We start from the raw sequence: 19,993 nt of genomic DNA on the forward strand, positions 1-19,993 counted from the left end.
TGTTAAATTTCTCCAGGAAGAATTGTACATACAACATGGTTAGCACATAACAGAATATTTCAGTTTTAGATTTGAAGGCAATACTGCTGCTAATGTTCTGCAGTTTATAATAAATGAATTGATCAAGCAAGAGATAATAGTAGTGTCACAGCAACATCATGCAATACAGAAACAAAGATAATTAAAGGTAACAAAAAAGAAAAAAGACCCACTAAATGACACTGCTACTTCACATTCATTTAATGATATCAAAAAGTTTTAATGACTTCAGTTTCAAATATTACTGAGGTAATATTTGTAATTAATTTTGTTATTATTACTGCTCCATTCTTTAGAAAATTTTGTTAAAAAAAAATGAGTTAATCAAAAAGAACCATTTGTAAAAAGTAGACACTATTAATATTAAACAACCAGCTTATGTGATTTCTCACAAATAAAAAAGGTAAATTTGACAGATTAGCACAACCAGATTTTTTTTTTTTTTTTTCATTTTTAGAAGACAAAATAAAGTTGTAATTTTTTTTTGTAAAAATGTCTTAAAACAAAGTCGTACCTTCCTTAAAACATTGTTGTAGGTTAATAACACTCAAAATAAAATTAGATTAGCACTTCAGCAACACTGTATGCAAGTTATATTTTACAGTTTGTATTACCAGTTCTTAATGAAATTTCAGAATATCATAATACCTAAAAGCATTCCTGCACTTTTCTATAATAGAATTTCATTATATTCCATTTAATATTCTTATTATTAGTTACGTATAATTTTATACAGTCTTATTTATTTATTTAATTAATTTGGTTTATGTTAACAATCTGTATTTTTACAGAAATTAATGAAATAAAAATAAATATTATATAGAGGAAATAAAAGAAAAATTAAATCAACTGATGATAAATTTTTATTTTATTGTGCAGGTTAGTTTTTATCAGTTCATCTTTCATTATAGTACTAGTTTGTTCCGCATGACTGTTTAATCAGCTTGTTGTAATTTGTTTATAATAATTTATGATGTAACTCCATTTATTGTACTGCTTTATTTGCTTTTTTAACAGGTTATGTAATCATACCATCTGAAAAAAGATTTCTTCTTTTGTTTACATTTCTCAAGAAAATTCGTAAGAAGAAGGCTATGGTATTCTTTAGCTCTTGCATGGCTGTAAAATTTTATTATGAACTGCTCAACTATATTGATCTACCAGTTATGTGTATACATGTAAGGCAATAGTTGATTCTTATTTTTTTCATGTATTTATAATCATTCCAACAGGTGATGTAGTTTCAGTTGTTAAACAAATAATTATGATGTTGAAAATTGCATTTTTCTGTAGAAATATTCCTGGTAATTTTACGCTTGCTGTTTCTTTAAATAAAAAATTCTTAAAGTTCGTGATACATGGTAGTGGCCATTGATCTTTTTTATACTGACTTTTAAAATGCTTAAGTGCGTCTTAGTGAAAAGATTGTTTACTTTTAGTGTTATTTTTTAGAAGCGTGTTTAGTGATAGTGTTTCTATCCTGACCCCACTATTTTTTATATATTTTAAAACAGTTATATTACTAAAATTAACTCTACTAGTTAAAAAAAGGAAATCAGATCATATACAATAGCTAAGGTGTAGCACTGAATTATAATTACGTTTATCACTTAACATTCATAGTTCTCTTATTGATCAAATTGAGAGAAAAAATTTCCTATTGCTTTTGTTAATGATTGAGCATTATAAGCAGCGTTAACCAACTTGTACTAGCATTTTCAATTTCATTTTATTTATCTTGTAACTTTAACAGCTATACCTTTCATGTTTAACAGCTACAAAAGAACTTATGATTCATTAACCAAAACTTGATTGAACAGAAAACATAATTTAAGGATCATAATTAAAATTAGTAGCTACTTTTTTATAATTCAAAGCAATCTTCAAAAATTTTATAACAATTTACTATGCAAAAATAAAAAATTGCTTTCTTCATTTCTTTGCCCATCACGAAACAGTTTATTGATTAGTGCAGTTTGAGTGGTCTGACTTTATACAATAAGCCCTTCAACCATAGTTGGGCTTTTTTTCCCAAATAAGAAACAAAATCCTTGGCCAGTTTTACAATTGTATTAAACTCCAATTAAGTAGGCTGCTGACTCCAGAAAATTCTAGCAAGTGCCACAGTTGGAACAAAGGTGGAACAAAGAAGGAATAAAGGGTAAAAAAATGGGAGGAGTGAGGAAGGGGAAAATCAACTCACAGGACTGCCTGATCAGAATTGATTGCAAAGCCACAATTTCTTCACTTTCATGAAAAACCAGATCACTTTGGTTCTAGTCCAGACTATCAAAAACTTGCCATTTGAAACATTCAAGAATTTATGTTTTGCTCACAATATGGTCTGAATGTTACTGAAAATGATCTCAGTGGCAGACTTACGATACCAGGCCTACCAGTGGTAGGCCTGTCTTACGATACTGAATTGCCATAATCACTTTAGTGATTCATTAGAATAGCATTTATAGTGTCTCTGCCATAAACTTAATAAGTAGCGGAAAAACCACATAAAGCAATTGTCCCAGAAGACCATCACCATAACTTTCTGAGTTCAGAACTTCTATGTAAACTGCTTGAATTTGGAGAGTGATGTCATATCAGTTTTCTTTCCAATGTAGCATAGGAAACCCAATTTTTTCATTGTCTTTCACAATTTTCATAAAAATATCCATCTCTTCTATATAGATCTAACAATAACAGGAGTTCACCCATACGCTTTGCTTTATATTGTTCGATAAAGCTTTAGTATTATTTAGGATAAAAGATGTGATCCTGTGTTTTCAACAAAAAGAAAATTAAATAAAAAAATAGAATTTCTAATAAAAAATTTTTATTTTATTTTTTTGCAATTTTGTTTGTACATGGACTTAATATTCTTGCAAATATTCTGAACATGTTGTCTTCATCAAAATTTATCCTTTTATTTTGTATTTAATTTCCTTAGGTAGTGGAAATCATTAATACTTTTAATTGCCTATTAGCTCAACAGCAGTTGAAATTGTTTTCATTTTGATTGATCAGATCTCTATTTCAAAACAAGATGAATCAATCAATTAATATGTAAACGTATTCTTGATTCGTGTTATTACATATTCATTTTAGTTAGGATACTGATTTAAAATAAAGTTTTATCGCTAGGTAAAATTTTATATCATGAAAAGAAATAATACTTTATGAAATTTAATACAGTATAGTATTTTAAATAGATAAATTTTGTCATTCTAAGTGCTATTACAACTGCTGTGCTAATAATAGTTTCATTTATTGTTATATCTTTTCATAACATCGAATTTTAACTGATTTTTCAAATGTAGTTTAGATTAGTACCCCTATTAATATAAAGACCCTATAATCACAATATACTTCCTTCATTTTGCACATCCATCTGCAGTATTATAGGTATTACAGTATACAACTATGCACTACTATATTACCATTGCCTTCCACAAATGATTTGCTATTTAAAGATTTGATGTATAGCTGGAACATGTGCCATGTATGATATAAAAATTAATTTTTACTATGTCAGCCAATATTATTGTTGCTTTACCAATTACCTTTTTTTTGTTGAAACTTCGTAGAAATACATATTGAATGTTTAACTATCGTAATTTTCAGCGGTAATAAAAATGTTAAAACACAGATTTTACTATGTTCCGTATTATTCACTGTTCCAAAGTTTATAATACGTTATTACAGCTCAGCTGTTGGACCTAAAAAACCCTTTTTTTTTATATACGTAACATTGTTGATAATTTTGAAATATGATGAATACAATCAGAACCTAATAAATTTGACTATCCAGAATTTTCACATTTAAAAAGCTGAACTAAGGTTGTGTAATATCCCCAACCTATACTTAACTAACATACGAGGGTAAGTCAATTATTATCTGCAATTTAGTTATATTTTTGTTTATGTTGGTAGTACTGTCGTGTTGTGTTGATGACGCATGCGTTGATTAATTGTTGTTATGCCTATGCTGATTTGATGTTGCTAGGTTAGTTCCATTATCGCTGCCCTGCTTTTAACCGTGGCTGCTCCGCTTTCTGTTTGCACCAAAGAAGAGCAATATTCAGTGATCTGTTTTTTGTGGTCGGAAGGTGTATCAGGGGCCAAAATTCATCGAAGACTTTCGGTACAGTACGGGAATAGTGTGTTGCCGCAATGGAGTGTCTACAAATGGATTGAAAAATTCAAAAATGGTTGCACAAGTGTTACGCACGACGAAGGAGCCGGACGACCGTTTACCACCACAAATGAGGAAAACATTGAGCATGCATGTGACATGGTTTTCTTAGACAGACGAGTACCTGTTGATGAAGTAGCATATCGTCTGGAAATTAGTCATGAATGATTTTGACTACGAAATCATTCACAACAGACTTGGATTTCATAAAGTCTGTGTAAGATGGGTCCCAAAACAACTCATAGTTGCATAAACAAACACGCTTGGACATCTGCCAATAACATTTGGATCGCTATAGTAATGAACGGGACATCTTCTTAGACAGAATCATCACTGGTGACGAAACATGGATCCATCATTACGAACTGGAGAGTAAATGGCAGAGTATGTATGGAATGGAAACATCCAAATTCACCCTGCAAAAAAAAAGTTCAAGACCCAGCTATCCGCAGGAAAACTGATGCTTACGGTGTTTTGGGACTCACAAGTTCCACTACTGGAATATTATGAGGAAAGGGACACGACAGTAAACAGTGCGCGTTACAGTGAGATGCTTACTGCCAAGCTGAAGCCTGCAATTTGAAGCAAGCGCCGAGGACTGCTGTCGAAAGGTGTTGTGTTGTTGCACAACAATGCCCATGTTCATACTGCTGAACCACTCCAGAAACCTAACTTTGAAGTACTGGCTCATCCTCGGTATAGTCCTGATCTTGCCCCTTCTGACTACCACTTGTTTGGTCCACTCAAAGAGGCATTAAGGGGCCGTCAATTTACCTTAGACGAAACAGTGAAAGAAGCAGTGCATTCCTGGCTCGCAGCTCAACCGAAAACCTTCTTTTATGAGGGCATCATGAAGCTTGTGCAACGATGGACCAAGTGCGTTGAAATGTAAGGGGACTATGTTGAAAAATGATGTACATGTTTCCTATTACAAGTTTCCTATTTGTATTGCAATAAAATTTATAACTATATTGTAGATAATAATTGACTTACCCTTGTATATTAACTAACATTTAGTTAATATAAGTATATCTTATTTCTTATATCCTCATATAGAGGGAAGATTTATATTTGGTTATTATTACTGCACACTATCAATTTATTTCTTCCTTAAAACATTTATTTCATGAAAAAAAAGTCTATGGCATGCAAGCAAAAAAAAAAACTTCAAAGGACAACTATATAAAATTAAGATAACAACCACTGAGGTATACACTTGAATCAACCCTCTATCCAAAAGGTAAGAGATATGTTTCACTATGATGTCTCTTAACTAATTATGTCTGTTCTGCTTAAAAGAATTTCATATTTTAATTAATTATTTTGATCAAAAAGGAAAGAAATATTATTTCAATTGCGGGTTTTTTTAAAATTTTTATTTATTTTTTCAAACAGGGTAAACAAAAGCAAGCAAAACGTACAACAACATTTTTCCAGTTCTGCAATGCTGAAACAGGTATTTTATTATGCACAGATGTTGCCGCTAGAGGTCTTGATATTCCTGCAGTAGATTGGATTGTGCAGTATGATCCGCCTGATGATCCTAAGGTAAATCTTGATAGAAACATTAGAAATATTTATAGTGTGTAAGTGAGAAATCTTTTACCAGTTTCAGAAGTGAAAAAAAAATAACATTGTAGTTCAAGAACATATGTTAGAAACTTCAATTAAGTTATGCTCGCTCATTCCCGTGGAACTTACTTAAAAACAAATTGCTGTTAAAAAAGTTAATCTTAGTAAATAAGCTTTATATAGATAATCTGTTAAAAATTTAATACAGATTTATACCAAATTACTAAAACCTCTTTTTAAGAAATAGATACTGAAATTTTTTAAGTAATTGTTACTGAACAAAAATAATCTTATGATAGATTTTGCAAAAAAAATTTTTTTTTTTTAATAATGTGTTCATGTTCAGAGCTTGAGATCCTGCCATTAAAAATCACATGTTTTCTTTGAATTCATTTATAATAAAAACATATTAATTTTATTTACTTTTTTCCTATAGAAGTGTTTAAAATTGAATTAGAACATCCCATTTAGATGCGGTAGTGCTACTAAGTGAAGTCTTAATTCTTCTGTACAGAATTCTAGTTAAGATTTTTGATGCATGAGTAATTAAGCTAATTGTTTTATATTCTTCACATTTATATGCTCCTGCTTGCTTTGGAATCATGACAGTAACACTGTTTTTGAAGTCTGACGGAACTTCCCCTTTTTTGTAAATATTACACACCAGTTTGTATAATCTACCTATTGCTTCCTCACCTGCACTGTGCTGTAATTCTACCGGTATCCTGACTATTCCTAGAGCCTTCCTGCCATTCAAATCTTTTAATGCTCTCTTAAATTCAGATCTCAGTATTATATCTCCCTTTTCATCCTCTTCGACCTCTTCTTCTTCCTTTGTAACACCAGTTTCTAATTCATTTCCTCCGTATAACTCTTCAATATATTTCACCCACCTATCAACCTTTGCTTTCATATTATAAATCGGTGTACCATCTTTGTTTAACACATTATTAGATTTTGATGTTTGTACCACAAAATTCTCCTTAACTTTCCTGTGTGCTCCATCTATTTTACCAATGATCATTTCTCTTTCCACTTTTGAACATTTTTCACTAATTTGCACTTCCTGTTTATAGTATTTCTTAATTGTTGATAGTTCCTTTTACCTTCTTCATCACTAGCATTCTTATACTTTCTATGTTCATCCATCAGGTCCAATATATCCTTTGATATCCAAGGTTTTCTACCAGTTCTCTTTCTTCCACCTAAGTTCACTTTTGCTGATTTAAGAATTTCCTTTTTAACATTCTCCCATTCATCTTCTATATCTTCTGCCTTATCCTTTTACTCAGACCTCTTACAATTTTCTCCTCAAAAATCTCCTTTACCTCTTCCTCAAGTTCTGTAAATCTACTGATTCATTTGACACATTTCCTTCAGGTTTTTAAACCCCAATCTACATTTTATTATCACTAAATTATGGTCGCTATTAATGTCTGCTCCAGAATAAGCTCTGCAATTGACGGTTTGATTTCTAAATCTTTGTTGCACAAGTTATCAGATTTCTAAATCTCATACATTGGACTATCACCTGCCATTTTCAATGTGTATATTCTTCTATTATGATTTTTAAACTGGGTGTTGGGAGTTAATAAATTATACTTCGTGCAAAACTCAATGAGTCGGTCCCCCTTTCATTCCTTTTGCCCAGCCCATATTCACCCACAATATTTTCTTCCTTGCCTTTTCCAATGCTTGCATTCCAATCTCCAACTATTATTAAATTTTCATCTCCTTTTAAGTGTTTAATTGCTTCATCAGTTTCTTCATATACACCCTTTACCTCTTCATCATCATGGGCACTTGTAGGCATGTAGACATTAACAATCATTGTTTGCTTAAGTTTTAATTTTATCCATATTACAATGATTCTATTGCTATACATTTTGAAATAGTCTACTCTCTTCCCTTTCTTCTTGTTCATTATGAAACCTATTCCTTCCTGCCCATTATTTGAAGCTGAGTTAATTACTCTAAAATCACCTGGTCAAAAGTCATTTTCTTCTTCCCACCAAACCTTGCTAATTCCTACCGCATCTACATTTAACCTATCCATTTCCCTCTGTTAGTTTTCTAACCTACCAACCTTTTTTAGACTTTTAACATTACATGCTCTGACTCGTAGAATGTTAGTTTTTAATTTTCTGGTGACCCCTCCTTAGTAGTTCCCACCTGGAGATTCAGACGGGGGAATAGTTTACCTCTGGAATATTTTACCAAGGAAGACACCTCCATCTTTGTTACATGGAAATGCAGAGAGCTACATTTTCTGGGAAAAAAACAGCTTTAGTTTTTCATTGCTTTCAGCTGCGCAGTACTCAGAAGATTGAGTGATGTTAATATGGCCGTTTATTCCTCCTGACATACACCCTAACAACTACTCAAAGAGCTGTTGCCTTTTTTCAGGAATCATTCCTTAGTCTCTCTCATCAAATACCTCTCTGATATGGTTGCACCTTCGGCCCAACTATTCTATATCACTGAGCACTCAAGTCCAAAATACAAGACAAAATACATCATATACCAGAGTAATGAAAATGAACTCCAAACTTGCTGGACTTCACCAGGATCACTGAAAACAGAAATATCCTGTATAGCACTGTTGTATTGTTAACATGGTACAGTGTGAAACCCATGTACATATATATGGGCACAGCAGCAGTGTGTGATTAAGAGCCATTTTAGAACATGAGGATTTGAAACAATTTAAATAAGCCTGGATCAACCAGTTCCATTCTGTTGCGTTTTATCTTACTACTTAATTTTAGTTTCTGATTTTTCATTGTGTGATATTTATTGATGAGCTGTTTGTTTTGATTAATTTATTCATTGATTTTTTTTTTTACTGCTATTTGTAAATAGCATTAATTTTTTTCTACCTATTGCGTACATTTAATTATTTAGTTTTATACATATGCATTTATGGTGTAGCAAAAGATGACTGATCCATTCAAAATTCTGTGAATTAATACTAATGAAATTTGTATTTTGTACACCTTTTGACTATTTGTTACTATTTATGTAAGTTGTATAAATTCATATTTATTTCTGTACAACGCTTGAAGATCCCTCATTGTTATAATCAGTTGTGTTATAAATTTTATAACTTCTGTTTTAGGAATATATCCACAGAGTGGGAAGAACAGCAAGAGGTGAAGGTGCTAGCGGTAGTGCTCTTCTCATGCTTCGTCCAGAAGAACTTGGTTTCCTAAGGTATCTGAAGCAAGCAAAAGTTAGTGTAAATGAATTTGAGTTTTCTTGGAGTAAAATAGCAGATATTCAATTACAGGTAAGTTCCTCTGAATATATTCCAAATATGATTTTACTAAATTTTACATATTTGACTGAGCATGGTTTTATTATTATAAAATAATACCACAGATTAATAATATATTTTTTTCACAAAAAAAATATATAAGACAAATGAAATGCAAAATACATTAATAAAATTAAAGTGATTCCCTGGGGAAAATAAAAAATTGTTACAATTTTATGTCCTCTCATATTTTTTTCATTTGCAGTTTTTTTAAAATGAATTTTGAGGCACTAAAATAAAAAAAAATTCCATTCTAAATAATAAGGGTCTCAAATATCTTTGACACCATTCAGTTTTTTACTGTCAATGAAGGTGGTAAGTGTTTTTAAACTTTAACGATCACAGTATTTTAATTTTTGTTGATGAAGAGGTCTAGGTTGGTAGTTTTTACTGCCTCAAATGCAAAACACTCATTGAAAAAGAATGGTTCAAAGAGTTAAAAAATCTAACTTATCTTAATTAAAGGGGAGACAGAGGCACTGAGGATCCAGAATTTTTTTAATACCATTAGTAGTCTTTGAGGATAGAACTGTTTTTAAATAATGGCGCAGATATAATAATTCTATTTCTGTTAATTGGAGAGAGGTATATAGGATTTTCTGTAGCAAGGACTAGATGGATGCATGGGTGTACAAGACTAATGAGTTCTCTACAGGTTTTAGAAGCAAACAAAGGAAGTTTTTAAGAATAGCTCAAAATGTCAAAATAATTGGCATTTTGTTAATTAAGAGAGGCTAAGGGAGCAAACTATAAGCTTGGTGAACAAACAGTTATAAACTTTTTAATACCAATTTGTTTTTGTTTATGCTTAAAATTGGATAGATTTTGGTCAAATATGACAATATTTCAGTTGTTGTTAATTTAATGGAGCTCAGGGATATGGAGTTTGTGGTGCACAAGGAAGCCCAAACTACATGTTACTGAGATTTTTACCCCAAAATCAAGATGCTTGTAAAAAGAACCATTTAAGTAACACATTTTTATTTTGATAGATTTTGGAGGCTAGAGCTCTGAAATGAAAGATGACTTCTTTCATACAGTTGAGGGTTTAATTTTACATTAGGTAAAATACATCTTAAAAAAGAGTGGTTTGAATATCATACTTGTAAGGAAGATTTTTAGTAAATCTTTAAAGTTTACAGATATTTAACTTTTATTGTTAACGTAAAAGAGGTTTGAGGTAGCTTAAACCTCTGTTACATTAAAATATTTACTTGTCCCTGAAAATAAGACATATCACATTATTTCAATTCTTAGTATTTTTAAAGGTGATTGGAAATGCCAGAGCACTCTTAACTAAGACACTGCTGAATGTTTTATTGTCTCCCTGAATTATTTTTTAAAAAGCTTGATTGAAATGTCACAGTATTTCAATTTTGTTTGTTGATGATATTTGTGGGCTTGAATTTTTATGATAAGATTTAGCTACTTAGTTTTTTCTGAAAGTAGAACATGTTTTGAATAAGAATGATTCAGAATTCCAAACATAATATTTTTTCCTGAACACAAAAAATGAGATACCTGTTATTGCGGAAACGATTACCAGGTATTTCTGAAATGAAGAGATTTTTTTAAAACCAGTTTTGTATTCCTGTGCTTACCTTGGACAACCAAACAAAAACAACCCTCTATACTAACATAATTATCATCTTGAAATGTTTACTAATTTGGCTTCTTTATGCTATACAAAAAATTTATTTGTACTCATTACCCATGCGTATCTGGATAATACATAATTCAAAATTATATAGTATCCATCAGTCAGTTTAAGTGTGATAGCATTTTCTTCAGATTTCTTGAACTTAGTAGATCTAAGTATTATGATCATGTAGTAAATTAATTGTACTTTGCTCTACAATTAATATCTTACATAATGATATAAAATTTAATAAATGTTTAACACTAACTTACAAAAAGGTAACTGCTTACAAAATAAAAATTTAAAAAAGCTTTGAAAATTATTAATCAATATATAAAAATGCAGTATCACACACACTATGACAAACAGAAAATGTTTTACAAGATATAAAGAACATAATAAATTACATTTGATTTTCTAGTACGTATTATTTCCAATTATGCAAGTCATATAAAACAATGCAAACACACATCTATAAAGGATTATATTAAAAAAATACATGATTTGTCACCAGTAATTATGTTGAATAAATTCCTGTTACTTAATTTGCATTCCATATCAAGATATGACTTCCAATTGTCCTATTAAATTAAGAGGTTTTTTGTAACCATCTTTGCAAACACTTTCCTCATAGCCACATCCTTTGTTAAAATTTGATAGCCCATAATATGGTACAAATTTAATTTTTCTTTCTGTCAATTTGTCTGTCTGGATGAGAACTCACACTTTTTCTACATTGTCATTAGTTATCGAAAGTTGAAGGTCTTTCAGGGTTTTGTCTTTAATGTATTTGCAGCCGTCTAAAAATTCCTTGTTGCACTTGAACACATCTGACCTTGATAAACATGTTCCCCATTGACCTTTGTGATTTTTTGAAAAGTTTGAGTAGCTTTTCCCCACTTCTGACTGAAAGCTTGGCCAAAATTGCAGTCTTCCATTTCTGTGATAAAACAGAACAAAACCACTTCATAAACACACTAATAATAACCAGTAACACTTGCATATTTAAACTTGTACTGAAGGTTCATGAGATTTTTTATGAAAGTCATGTTAAGGGTGAGCCCACAGTGTTGCTATATCATGCATCACATTAGCAGTCTCATTTCTTTATTCCTAATAAAGCTTGGTAGGGCAGGATTAGACAGCAGAAATTAGTAGGATAAGTTGTTGGATTTCTGCTAGAGGATTAAGCTATTTCCTAGAAACTAATTTAGAAAAAGATAATAGTCATAATATAATAGTACAGCAATGATTGGTTAAAAAGTTGATGACTGGTTGATTACATGCTCTTTAATCATAAAAAAAGAAGTAGATTTCAGAATGTGATACAATCAGAATCCATTGGTAATTATAATCATTTGTTGATATTGCACCTAATAGTGCAAAATGTAAACAGAAAGGGAGCAGAAAAACATGAAATGCAGTTAAAGTGAAAGAGGGAAGTTAAAAAAGCTTATCAGAGCCTAATCAGGTACAGTATTCTCATGGATAAACTTAGGTAAGAAGAGTAGGGATAGTTTAAAGAATATTCTGGCAGCCACAGCAAAATGTCTAAGAATGATGGAAGTTAATGCAATGGTGTAATGAAAAACAAAACAAACATTAAAAACAAGGGTAATGTATATGAAGAATAGTTTCAATTTGAGGTCAGAAAATATTTGTTAATATATTGTGTTCTGTTTTAAATCAACTTAACAGCTGTAAAAATGTTTCAGTATCTTTTTAATAATATATATCAAATAAAGTGCTAATCTTTTTTAAGAATGAAGTATTCTTAAATCTTGTTTTTTTATCTTTCATGTAAATATATTATATTAAATTGATTTCAAATATTATATAACATAAAAAAAGTAAAACAGAAAAGATGAGATTACATTTTTAAAACTGATTTTTTTTTTATTGTTTTGTTACAGTTGGAGAAATTGGTGTCTACCAACTACTATTTGAATATGGGTGCTAAAGAAGCTTTTAAGGGTTATATAAGATCATATGACAGCCATCATTTGAAAACTATTTTTGATATTGATAATATTGATTTGGCTAAAGTTGCTAAATCGTTTGGATTAACTGTTCCACCTGCTGTTGATTTAAGTATCCTTTAAGACTTATTTTTATTTCTTTATTATACACTAAAAACTTTTGTAGTATTGATACTATTTTATTAAATTTTAGTATTAGCAAAATAAACTTTAAAATATGAAACAGTCCTATTACAAGAGTTAAATAGACACGTCATAAGTAAAAAATTACACTTATAATAACAATTTTAAAATAATGAAAAATGAATATACATGTCAGAAAAATGTTGTTTATGTGGATTGTGAAGCTTTGCTTGACTTAAGAGTTAATAACTACATATATTTTTTTTTTTTATCCATAACCATTTATCCGTAACCTAAGGAATTATATATATTTGTTAAAAAAAACAAATCTTTTTTGTTTTTCTTAATTTTAATTTTTTATTTTCTTAAATAAATTAAGAAAATATAAATTTTTCCAAGTGTTTTATGAAAAAGAAAATAATTATTTTAATTCAGCCGAAATCCTCCATTTCCTTAGATTAAAACAGTTTAAAATTTTTTTAATGATAAACATTGTATTTGCCATTTTTACCTTATAAAAAATTAGTGCATAAAATAAAATCAAAAAAATGTGTTAATTACATGAGATACAATACTTAAAATATACCTCTGGCAGTTTTTGGTTTACATATACTTTAATTTCAGAGCAAATTACCAAAACGTTTTGTCAGTATAAATAGTGTTTTCTGTTGGTGAAAGCTTATTATGGAATCATGTGATTGTTGTGTTTTATAGCAAAATGACATTCCTTTTAAGGAATGCAGTACTACCTCGTTCAACATTCCTCATGAAATACTTAACGTACTTTAATATGGTGCTAGCATTCAAACAAAATATTTACAAAGTGATCTGTATGGTGCAATCATATACTGATTGGTTTTTATAGTTCTATTCAGTTCACCTACCCAATTCAGGTTTTCACTGAATTATCCAAAGCGTGACATACGGATCATGGCTTAATTTTCTAAAAGGAAAAGTAGTCCAAATGGAATTAGTGATTAGAAGAGGATGTAGCTTAGAACTGTATCTCTTTGTATCACTGCAGAAACTTCTGGACCAAGAAATTTATTTCAACAATTTTGCATTCTATTTAGTCACTGAAATATAAAACCCTATTATCTTTTAAGTAAAAAGTGAAGCAGTTATTTTCTAATCTCTTGGAGAGAATTCGTAACAAATTTTTCTTTGACAGGTTTTTTCTCTGGCAGGTTCATGAATTTTTACCAAATTGTATCTTAGCACTTGTTTTGAAAAAATATAAGAAAAATGAAATTAATAAGTAATTTATCACAAAAAAGAACTTTATTGAAAACTTTATAAGAGTAGTTTAGTAGCATAGTCATGTAGTTATTAGAGTAGTTACAACAGCTATATAGCTCTTACACAATGCACCATTTGGTACTAGAACTAGTTGGTGTCGGAGTCAGTATGCTACATGCACAGAACTGGCATGCAGGCATCATCAGTCATTTTTTGAAAGACATAAAAAACAGCAAATTTGTACAATACCCTTACAGAAAATTTGTATGTATCTCTGAAAAGTACACCATAGTCCTGGCAAATATTCATCTATTTAATGAGTAATTTCTTAATTGGACATAAATGTTTGTTTAAGTAATTGAAAATAATATCAAGAGCGCTTATTGTTGACAAAGTAAATAACTGTTCTTTGAACAGAAAGTTCTGAAAGACTCTTCAAATATTTTTTCTTCACATAATGATCAACTTCATGCATTCACATACAGTTACAGTTAAGAATTGTGAGTTTGTATGTAATCAGCAATAAAGAACAGAGAAATAAAAAATGGGCAATACACTTACGCATATACGACTAATCTAACATAGGTGACTGATTGAAAGTGATATCGGAACGTAATCCCAAAGAGAATATTTTAAATTTAACAATGAATTTTGATTTGCCCAACCACATGTGAAAATAATTTAAATTAGTCTAGTTAAAGCACTATTAGGCAATTAAACATGGCACCTACAGTGCAGTAGTATGTGTGTTTCAAGATCGAGCAAATTAGTTTGACAGTGGTGACCTCACAGGAAGACCTCAACCAACAAAACTACTCAAATGTTATGAAAATTCAGAAGCTTATTTATGATAATTTATAATGTAATATGTCAAAGAATTCTGATTAAGAATTGGGTCTGATCTGAATTTAAAAAAAAATGTTGGCTTGTGGTTTAATTTTTCTAGTCAAAAAAATTTTGATGGCTGACAAAGTACAACGATATATCAGCATCTACTTTGAATTACTTCAGTTCAGTTTAGGGGATGAGCATGTCAAAGTTTTAAAATTGGCAGATGATTTATAGCAAGTTTTATAAGTTTGAATCTTACATAAAACAACCAGTAGAAAATTCCAGCTTTTCATATTCGTTTAGTTTGACAAATTGTTTACTCTAAAGCATATTGGTGTACTTTGACAACAAGGAAATTGTGTTTAAAGTTTTCATCCTAATTGACCAAACAGCAAACTCATTTCCTGCTTTATGTAGTTTTTGTTTTATGTATTAAACTGTGCTATGGTTTGGTCCATCTGCTTAATGATGGATGATAGCTCAATTAATTCATCATCAAGTATATATTTTTTTCATATTTAATACGTGTTGTTCCCTGTTGTCCTTACTCATGCACCACTATTTAACAACAATGTGATGCTCTGTAACCCAAACATTTCACTCAGAAGTATTACATGTTAAGAATAATTTATCTACTATATTTACATGAAGAAGCTGAAAAAAAAATACAACTACAGCAAACTATCATTTAGAAATAAAATAGTCTTTCCTGTAAACACAAATAAATTTATATTATCTGGCTTGTTTTCAAAATATTATACATATAGAAAACGACTATATGTAGAATCTACTCTCTGTTGAGCTCTAAATGGTATGGTCTTGTCACATTGACACTAGACTCCTCAAATTGATCAAAGAACAATTTGTTACTAGTATAAAGAAACTTATTTTACAGACAAATTTGATTCATTTAGTGGGGCTTCTTATATGTGTTAGCATGTATTTTATCAACATATGTTATTAACATTTTTATATTATTATTACTATAATATAAAATGGAAATTACTTATGCATATAAGGAAAAAGATGCTTATTAATTGCCTAAAAATGATAAAAGACTTACTATTAGACATTATAGAATATTGAATAGTAATTTTTTTTTATATTAGCAGACCTGTTGTGGCTTAGCCCCACACTATATGGCTTCTTGAGTTTCCTGTCACGTCAGAGGATGTGTAGCCAGTCAGTGCAAGTGAAATAAACCTTTTCTGTCTAGCTAGGGGTTCCGAATCCTGAACCTCCTTGTGTTCATTACTTGTGCTTGTGAGAATAATAATAAATAAAAATTAATGCCTGTTCAATCTATAAAAACTATCAGTATATTGCAATTTCTTCACAGCAACAGTTTGGTCAGTATAGGCCTTTTGAGTGATCTAAGAATGTTGTAAAAAAGTCTGCCTCCATCTTAAAAATATTAGTTTTAACTGTAAAAATCTATTTTGCATGGTTCTTATCATTATCCGACAAACATCACTAGTAAGTGATGATACTTCGTTAGTCCTCTTTTTTTTTAACTACTTTAATGTTTTTAGCCAGATGCGTCATACATACAATAACAGTGACTGTGTTAGTTGAGCCACCATGCCATACACTGTCAAATTACATTTAAACAAATTTCTAAGACTTATCTATTATACAAATCACAAAAGATTATAAGCCCAGATTTATTTGGCACTAACAAATAGTGATGATAAAAATAATAAACATTTAAATAATATGTATGTATATACATATATATATATATATATATATATATATATATATATATATTACTTTAGCAGTTTATTTTTATAAGATTTAATAAAATAATGAACAAACATTTGATATCCACTTCTACATTCCATGAAAAGATATATTAGTTCATCAGTGAAACGAAGAAAATACCACACAAGTGATATATAACATTTGATTTTATAAGAAGTGATTTGATATAACAAAACAATTAAAATCATAAATAAATGAATTATGGATTCTTTAGGGTAATGTTTTGTTTATGTCACTGTGTCTTGTTGGTATAACTAAGTCAGCAGAGTTGTGCATTTAGTAAGTTCAGAGGACTACTCTTAACCCTTCGTGGGTGAAAACCCATGTATGTGCTACCTGTACTTACACCGGAAGGCAGATACCCATATATGGGATTCTGAATGTGACCTGTTATTTGTTTTCACGTAGTTAAATATAAATTCATAGAGATGGCAGAAGATGTTCTTTCAGTCATTTTGAGATGGGAATTCCTGATACAACATGATTGGGAACCATTTTACTTCAGTTATCAGATGAGTATGTAACAAGATGCGTACATTATTTTTTTCGTATTTTTCGCTCATTTTTAAGTAATTTGTTTACAAACTGTTCTTCCAAAACTTCATTTTTGGGTTGCTTTGTTTGAATTCAAAAAAAATTTCGAGAAAAAATTGAGAAAGAAATTAATAAAAATATTTATATTATTATTATAATAAAACCATATTATACTATTCCCTGCCTAAGTGCACTACTTCAAAATTGCTGTTTTATATTACCATCAACGTTACTACTGTTACTTCTATTATTCAGTGTCTTTTACTTGAAAACCAAAATCATCTCCTATAGTTTGTAAATTCTAGTGCACTCAGTGAGACTTGTTTTGTTTTCACGTAAGTTTTTTCTCGCAAAATAATTAAACAGTGTTCCTTAACCAGATTGGTGGCAGAAATCAGCAAAAACACAATCAATGTATATGTTGTTTTTATGCATGAATGCATGTTTTAAGTTACTTTAAATAGTTTTTGTGTGAACTTTTTTTTTGAAAATGTCTTCTACCTGCAGCCATAAAACATCGCCATCTGCGAAATGTTAATGGGCAGGATTCCTGTGATAGTAACCAACATATCTCATAAGTGGGTAGACAACCTACACAAACATACAAAATATATTACAAGGGACTTGCCTTTAAATGTTATCTTCTGTCTGAAACAAAATTCAGATAGAAAGTTTAACTTTCAGAGAGAATATTTTAACAATCTAGGAAGTGCTGGGACTGGACTGGGTATTAAGTACTATTTTGAGAGTGATTAAGATCAGTAGAATCTTAACATGACCTTTGTTACAGCATCAACTCTGAATGTTTTTGATATTACGTTGTATGAAAGCAAATTCTAGATAGTGTCCTACAAATTTTAGTACCCAGAGATTTGATGATCTTCTTTACAAATTTATAAGTATTAAATAGTTTGAATACTGTAGACTACAATTTGTTCACACTTATTTGCATAATTTATGTTTTCTCTCACGTTGGTGGCACATAATTAATATGCATTGTGTTTGTGTAGATTGTTATTGCCCTCCATGTAGTTTGTAGAACTGATTTATGTTTGTTGTTCAATATTCATTCTCTCTTCAATTTTATATATTCCTTAATATATTTTAACAGAAGTGCAGTCATCTACTAAAAAACGAAAAAAAAATTGGATGTCAGGAAAAGGTGGAAAATATTAATGTTGTTAAATGTTTTATTTCTGTTAAATAAAATCATCTTATTAATATACTTTGTCATTTTTTTTCACTCTTGTCACAGTAAATTTGTTTACATTAATTTACAATTTTTTATAAAATTAACTAGCGAACCCGACAGTCATTGTCCTGATGTGGCATTGTTCTGTAATAAATGAACAACACATAAATATAAGTAACTTAAGTTAAAATGAGCAGGAATGTGGACAAAATTTCATTAATATGACTATTAGTATGATTATTATCAGTTTGTGATTGTTGTATTATTGTAATGGGTTTATTGATTAATTATGGGTAGTATGGTTAATATTTATTTTCGTTAAATATTGATATGTCTGATGAAAATTGAATTAAAAAATCGAAACGTTGTATAAATTAATAATTAGTTTAATTAATAAATTTTCATCCACATTACTCCTAATTTTCACTTAAGATCATTCTAAAAAAGTACCTCCTACATTTCTATTTATTTAATAATTTTGAAGTTTCATAACCATGTAATAGCTTAATTAATCAGTTAATAAAAAAAATTAAAGCACTGAAAAAAAAGGAACGTAGTTAAAATTTTAGTAGAAATTTTTCATTTTTCTTATTCTTCATTTATTTTCTCATTCATTATTTTAATATCTATTTTACCAAATTTTAGATAATTGTAAATTAAAAACAATTTTAGAAATTTTTTGTAAAATTAATAAGCTACAAAAATTATAACTTCAATTTTTTAAATATACATTAAACTTTAATTATTATAAGTAATTTATATTTTAATTTTATAAATGTTATAATTTATTTTACAAACTAACATATTTTTTTTCAAAGAGCTGTTCAATACTCATAAGTTGCATAGAATCAAATGAGAACTGACAATTTAAATTTGTAGGTTAAGTTGATTTTTATTGAATGCACGTGTATACATCATTAAAAACTAATGAAAAAACATGTAAAATACTTACTTCAATACTGCACCTTACAAATTTGCACATGTATATTTTTTAATTACACTTTATAACGTTATTTCAATAAATAATAATATAATATAATATAATACAATATTCTCAATAAGCGCGCAATTCTTGCAGACTCGGCAATGCTTCGTTCTTGTAGATTTGAGTATGCATACAGATTAAATGAACACAATTGAAAGTTTCATAAAACCTTAAAAAACTGAACATTAGGAACTTCACAAAATTTAACCTTTCACTTTATAAAAGTCAGAATGTAAATAAATCCAAATGGCAAAACAACAGCACTACCTATTGGGTTTAATTCACACTACACTCTAATTACAGTTTTCGATGGAAAATAATTTTTTAACGAAAAGGATTGTTTGTCTACGATCTGCAACAATAGCCTCTTGCACTTTCGCGATGTTTTCCGGTATTGCGCTTGTTGATGGTCTTCCTAAACGATCATCGTCATCGACTGCCGTTCATCTATCTTTGAATCATTTGTACCACAAAAAAGTTTTACTCATAGCATTAATATATATTTTTGAAAGATTACGTTAATATTCTTTATAAAAAATTACTTGTCAGATTTAAGTAGCAAGAGCAGCTGTCTAAACCACACTTTGGTTT

The 19,993-nt window shown here is 29.6% G+C and overlaps 1 protein-coding gene across 1 annotated transcript in view; it reads left to right on the forward strand.

The window, feature by feature from the left end:
* LOC142329861 (putative ATP-dependent RNA helicase pitchoune) overlaps positions 1-18,448 on the forward strand; it is a 56,370-nt gene extending 37,922 nt beyond the window's left edge. Inside the window, exons 10-14 of the mRNA XM_075374745.1 lie at positions 1,057-1,217; positions 5,624-5,776; positions 8,919-9,089; positions 12,669-12,846; positions 18,337-18,448. Coding sequence (XP_075230860.1) covers positions 1,057-1,217; positions 5,624-5,776; positions 8,919-9,089; positions 12,669-12,846; positions 18,337-18,401 — 728 coding nt within the window. The 3' untranslated portion in view covers positions 18,402-18,448. The remainder of the gene's footprint in view (positions 1-1,056; positions 1,218-5,623; positions 5,777-8,918; positions 9,090-12,668; positions 12,847-18,336) is intronic.
* The last annotated feature ends 1,545 nt before the right edge of the window (positions 18,449-19,993 follow it).

This window comes from Lycorma delicatula, chromosome 1 (assembly GCF_047948215.1).
Source record: "Lycorma delicatula isolate Av1 chromosome 1, ASM4794821v1, whole genome shotgun sequence".
Taxonomy (NCBI): Eukaryota; Metazoa; Arthropoda; class Insecta; order Hemiptera; family Fulgoridae; genus Lycorma; species Lycorma delicatula.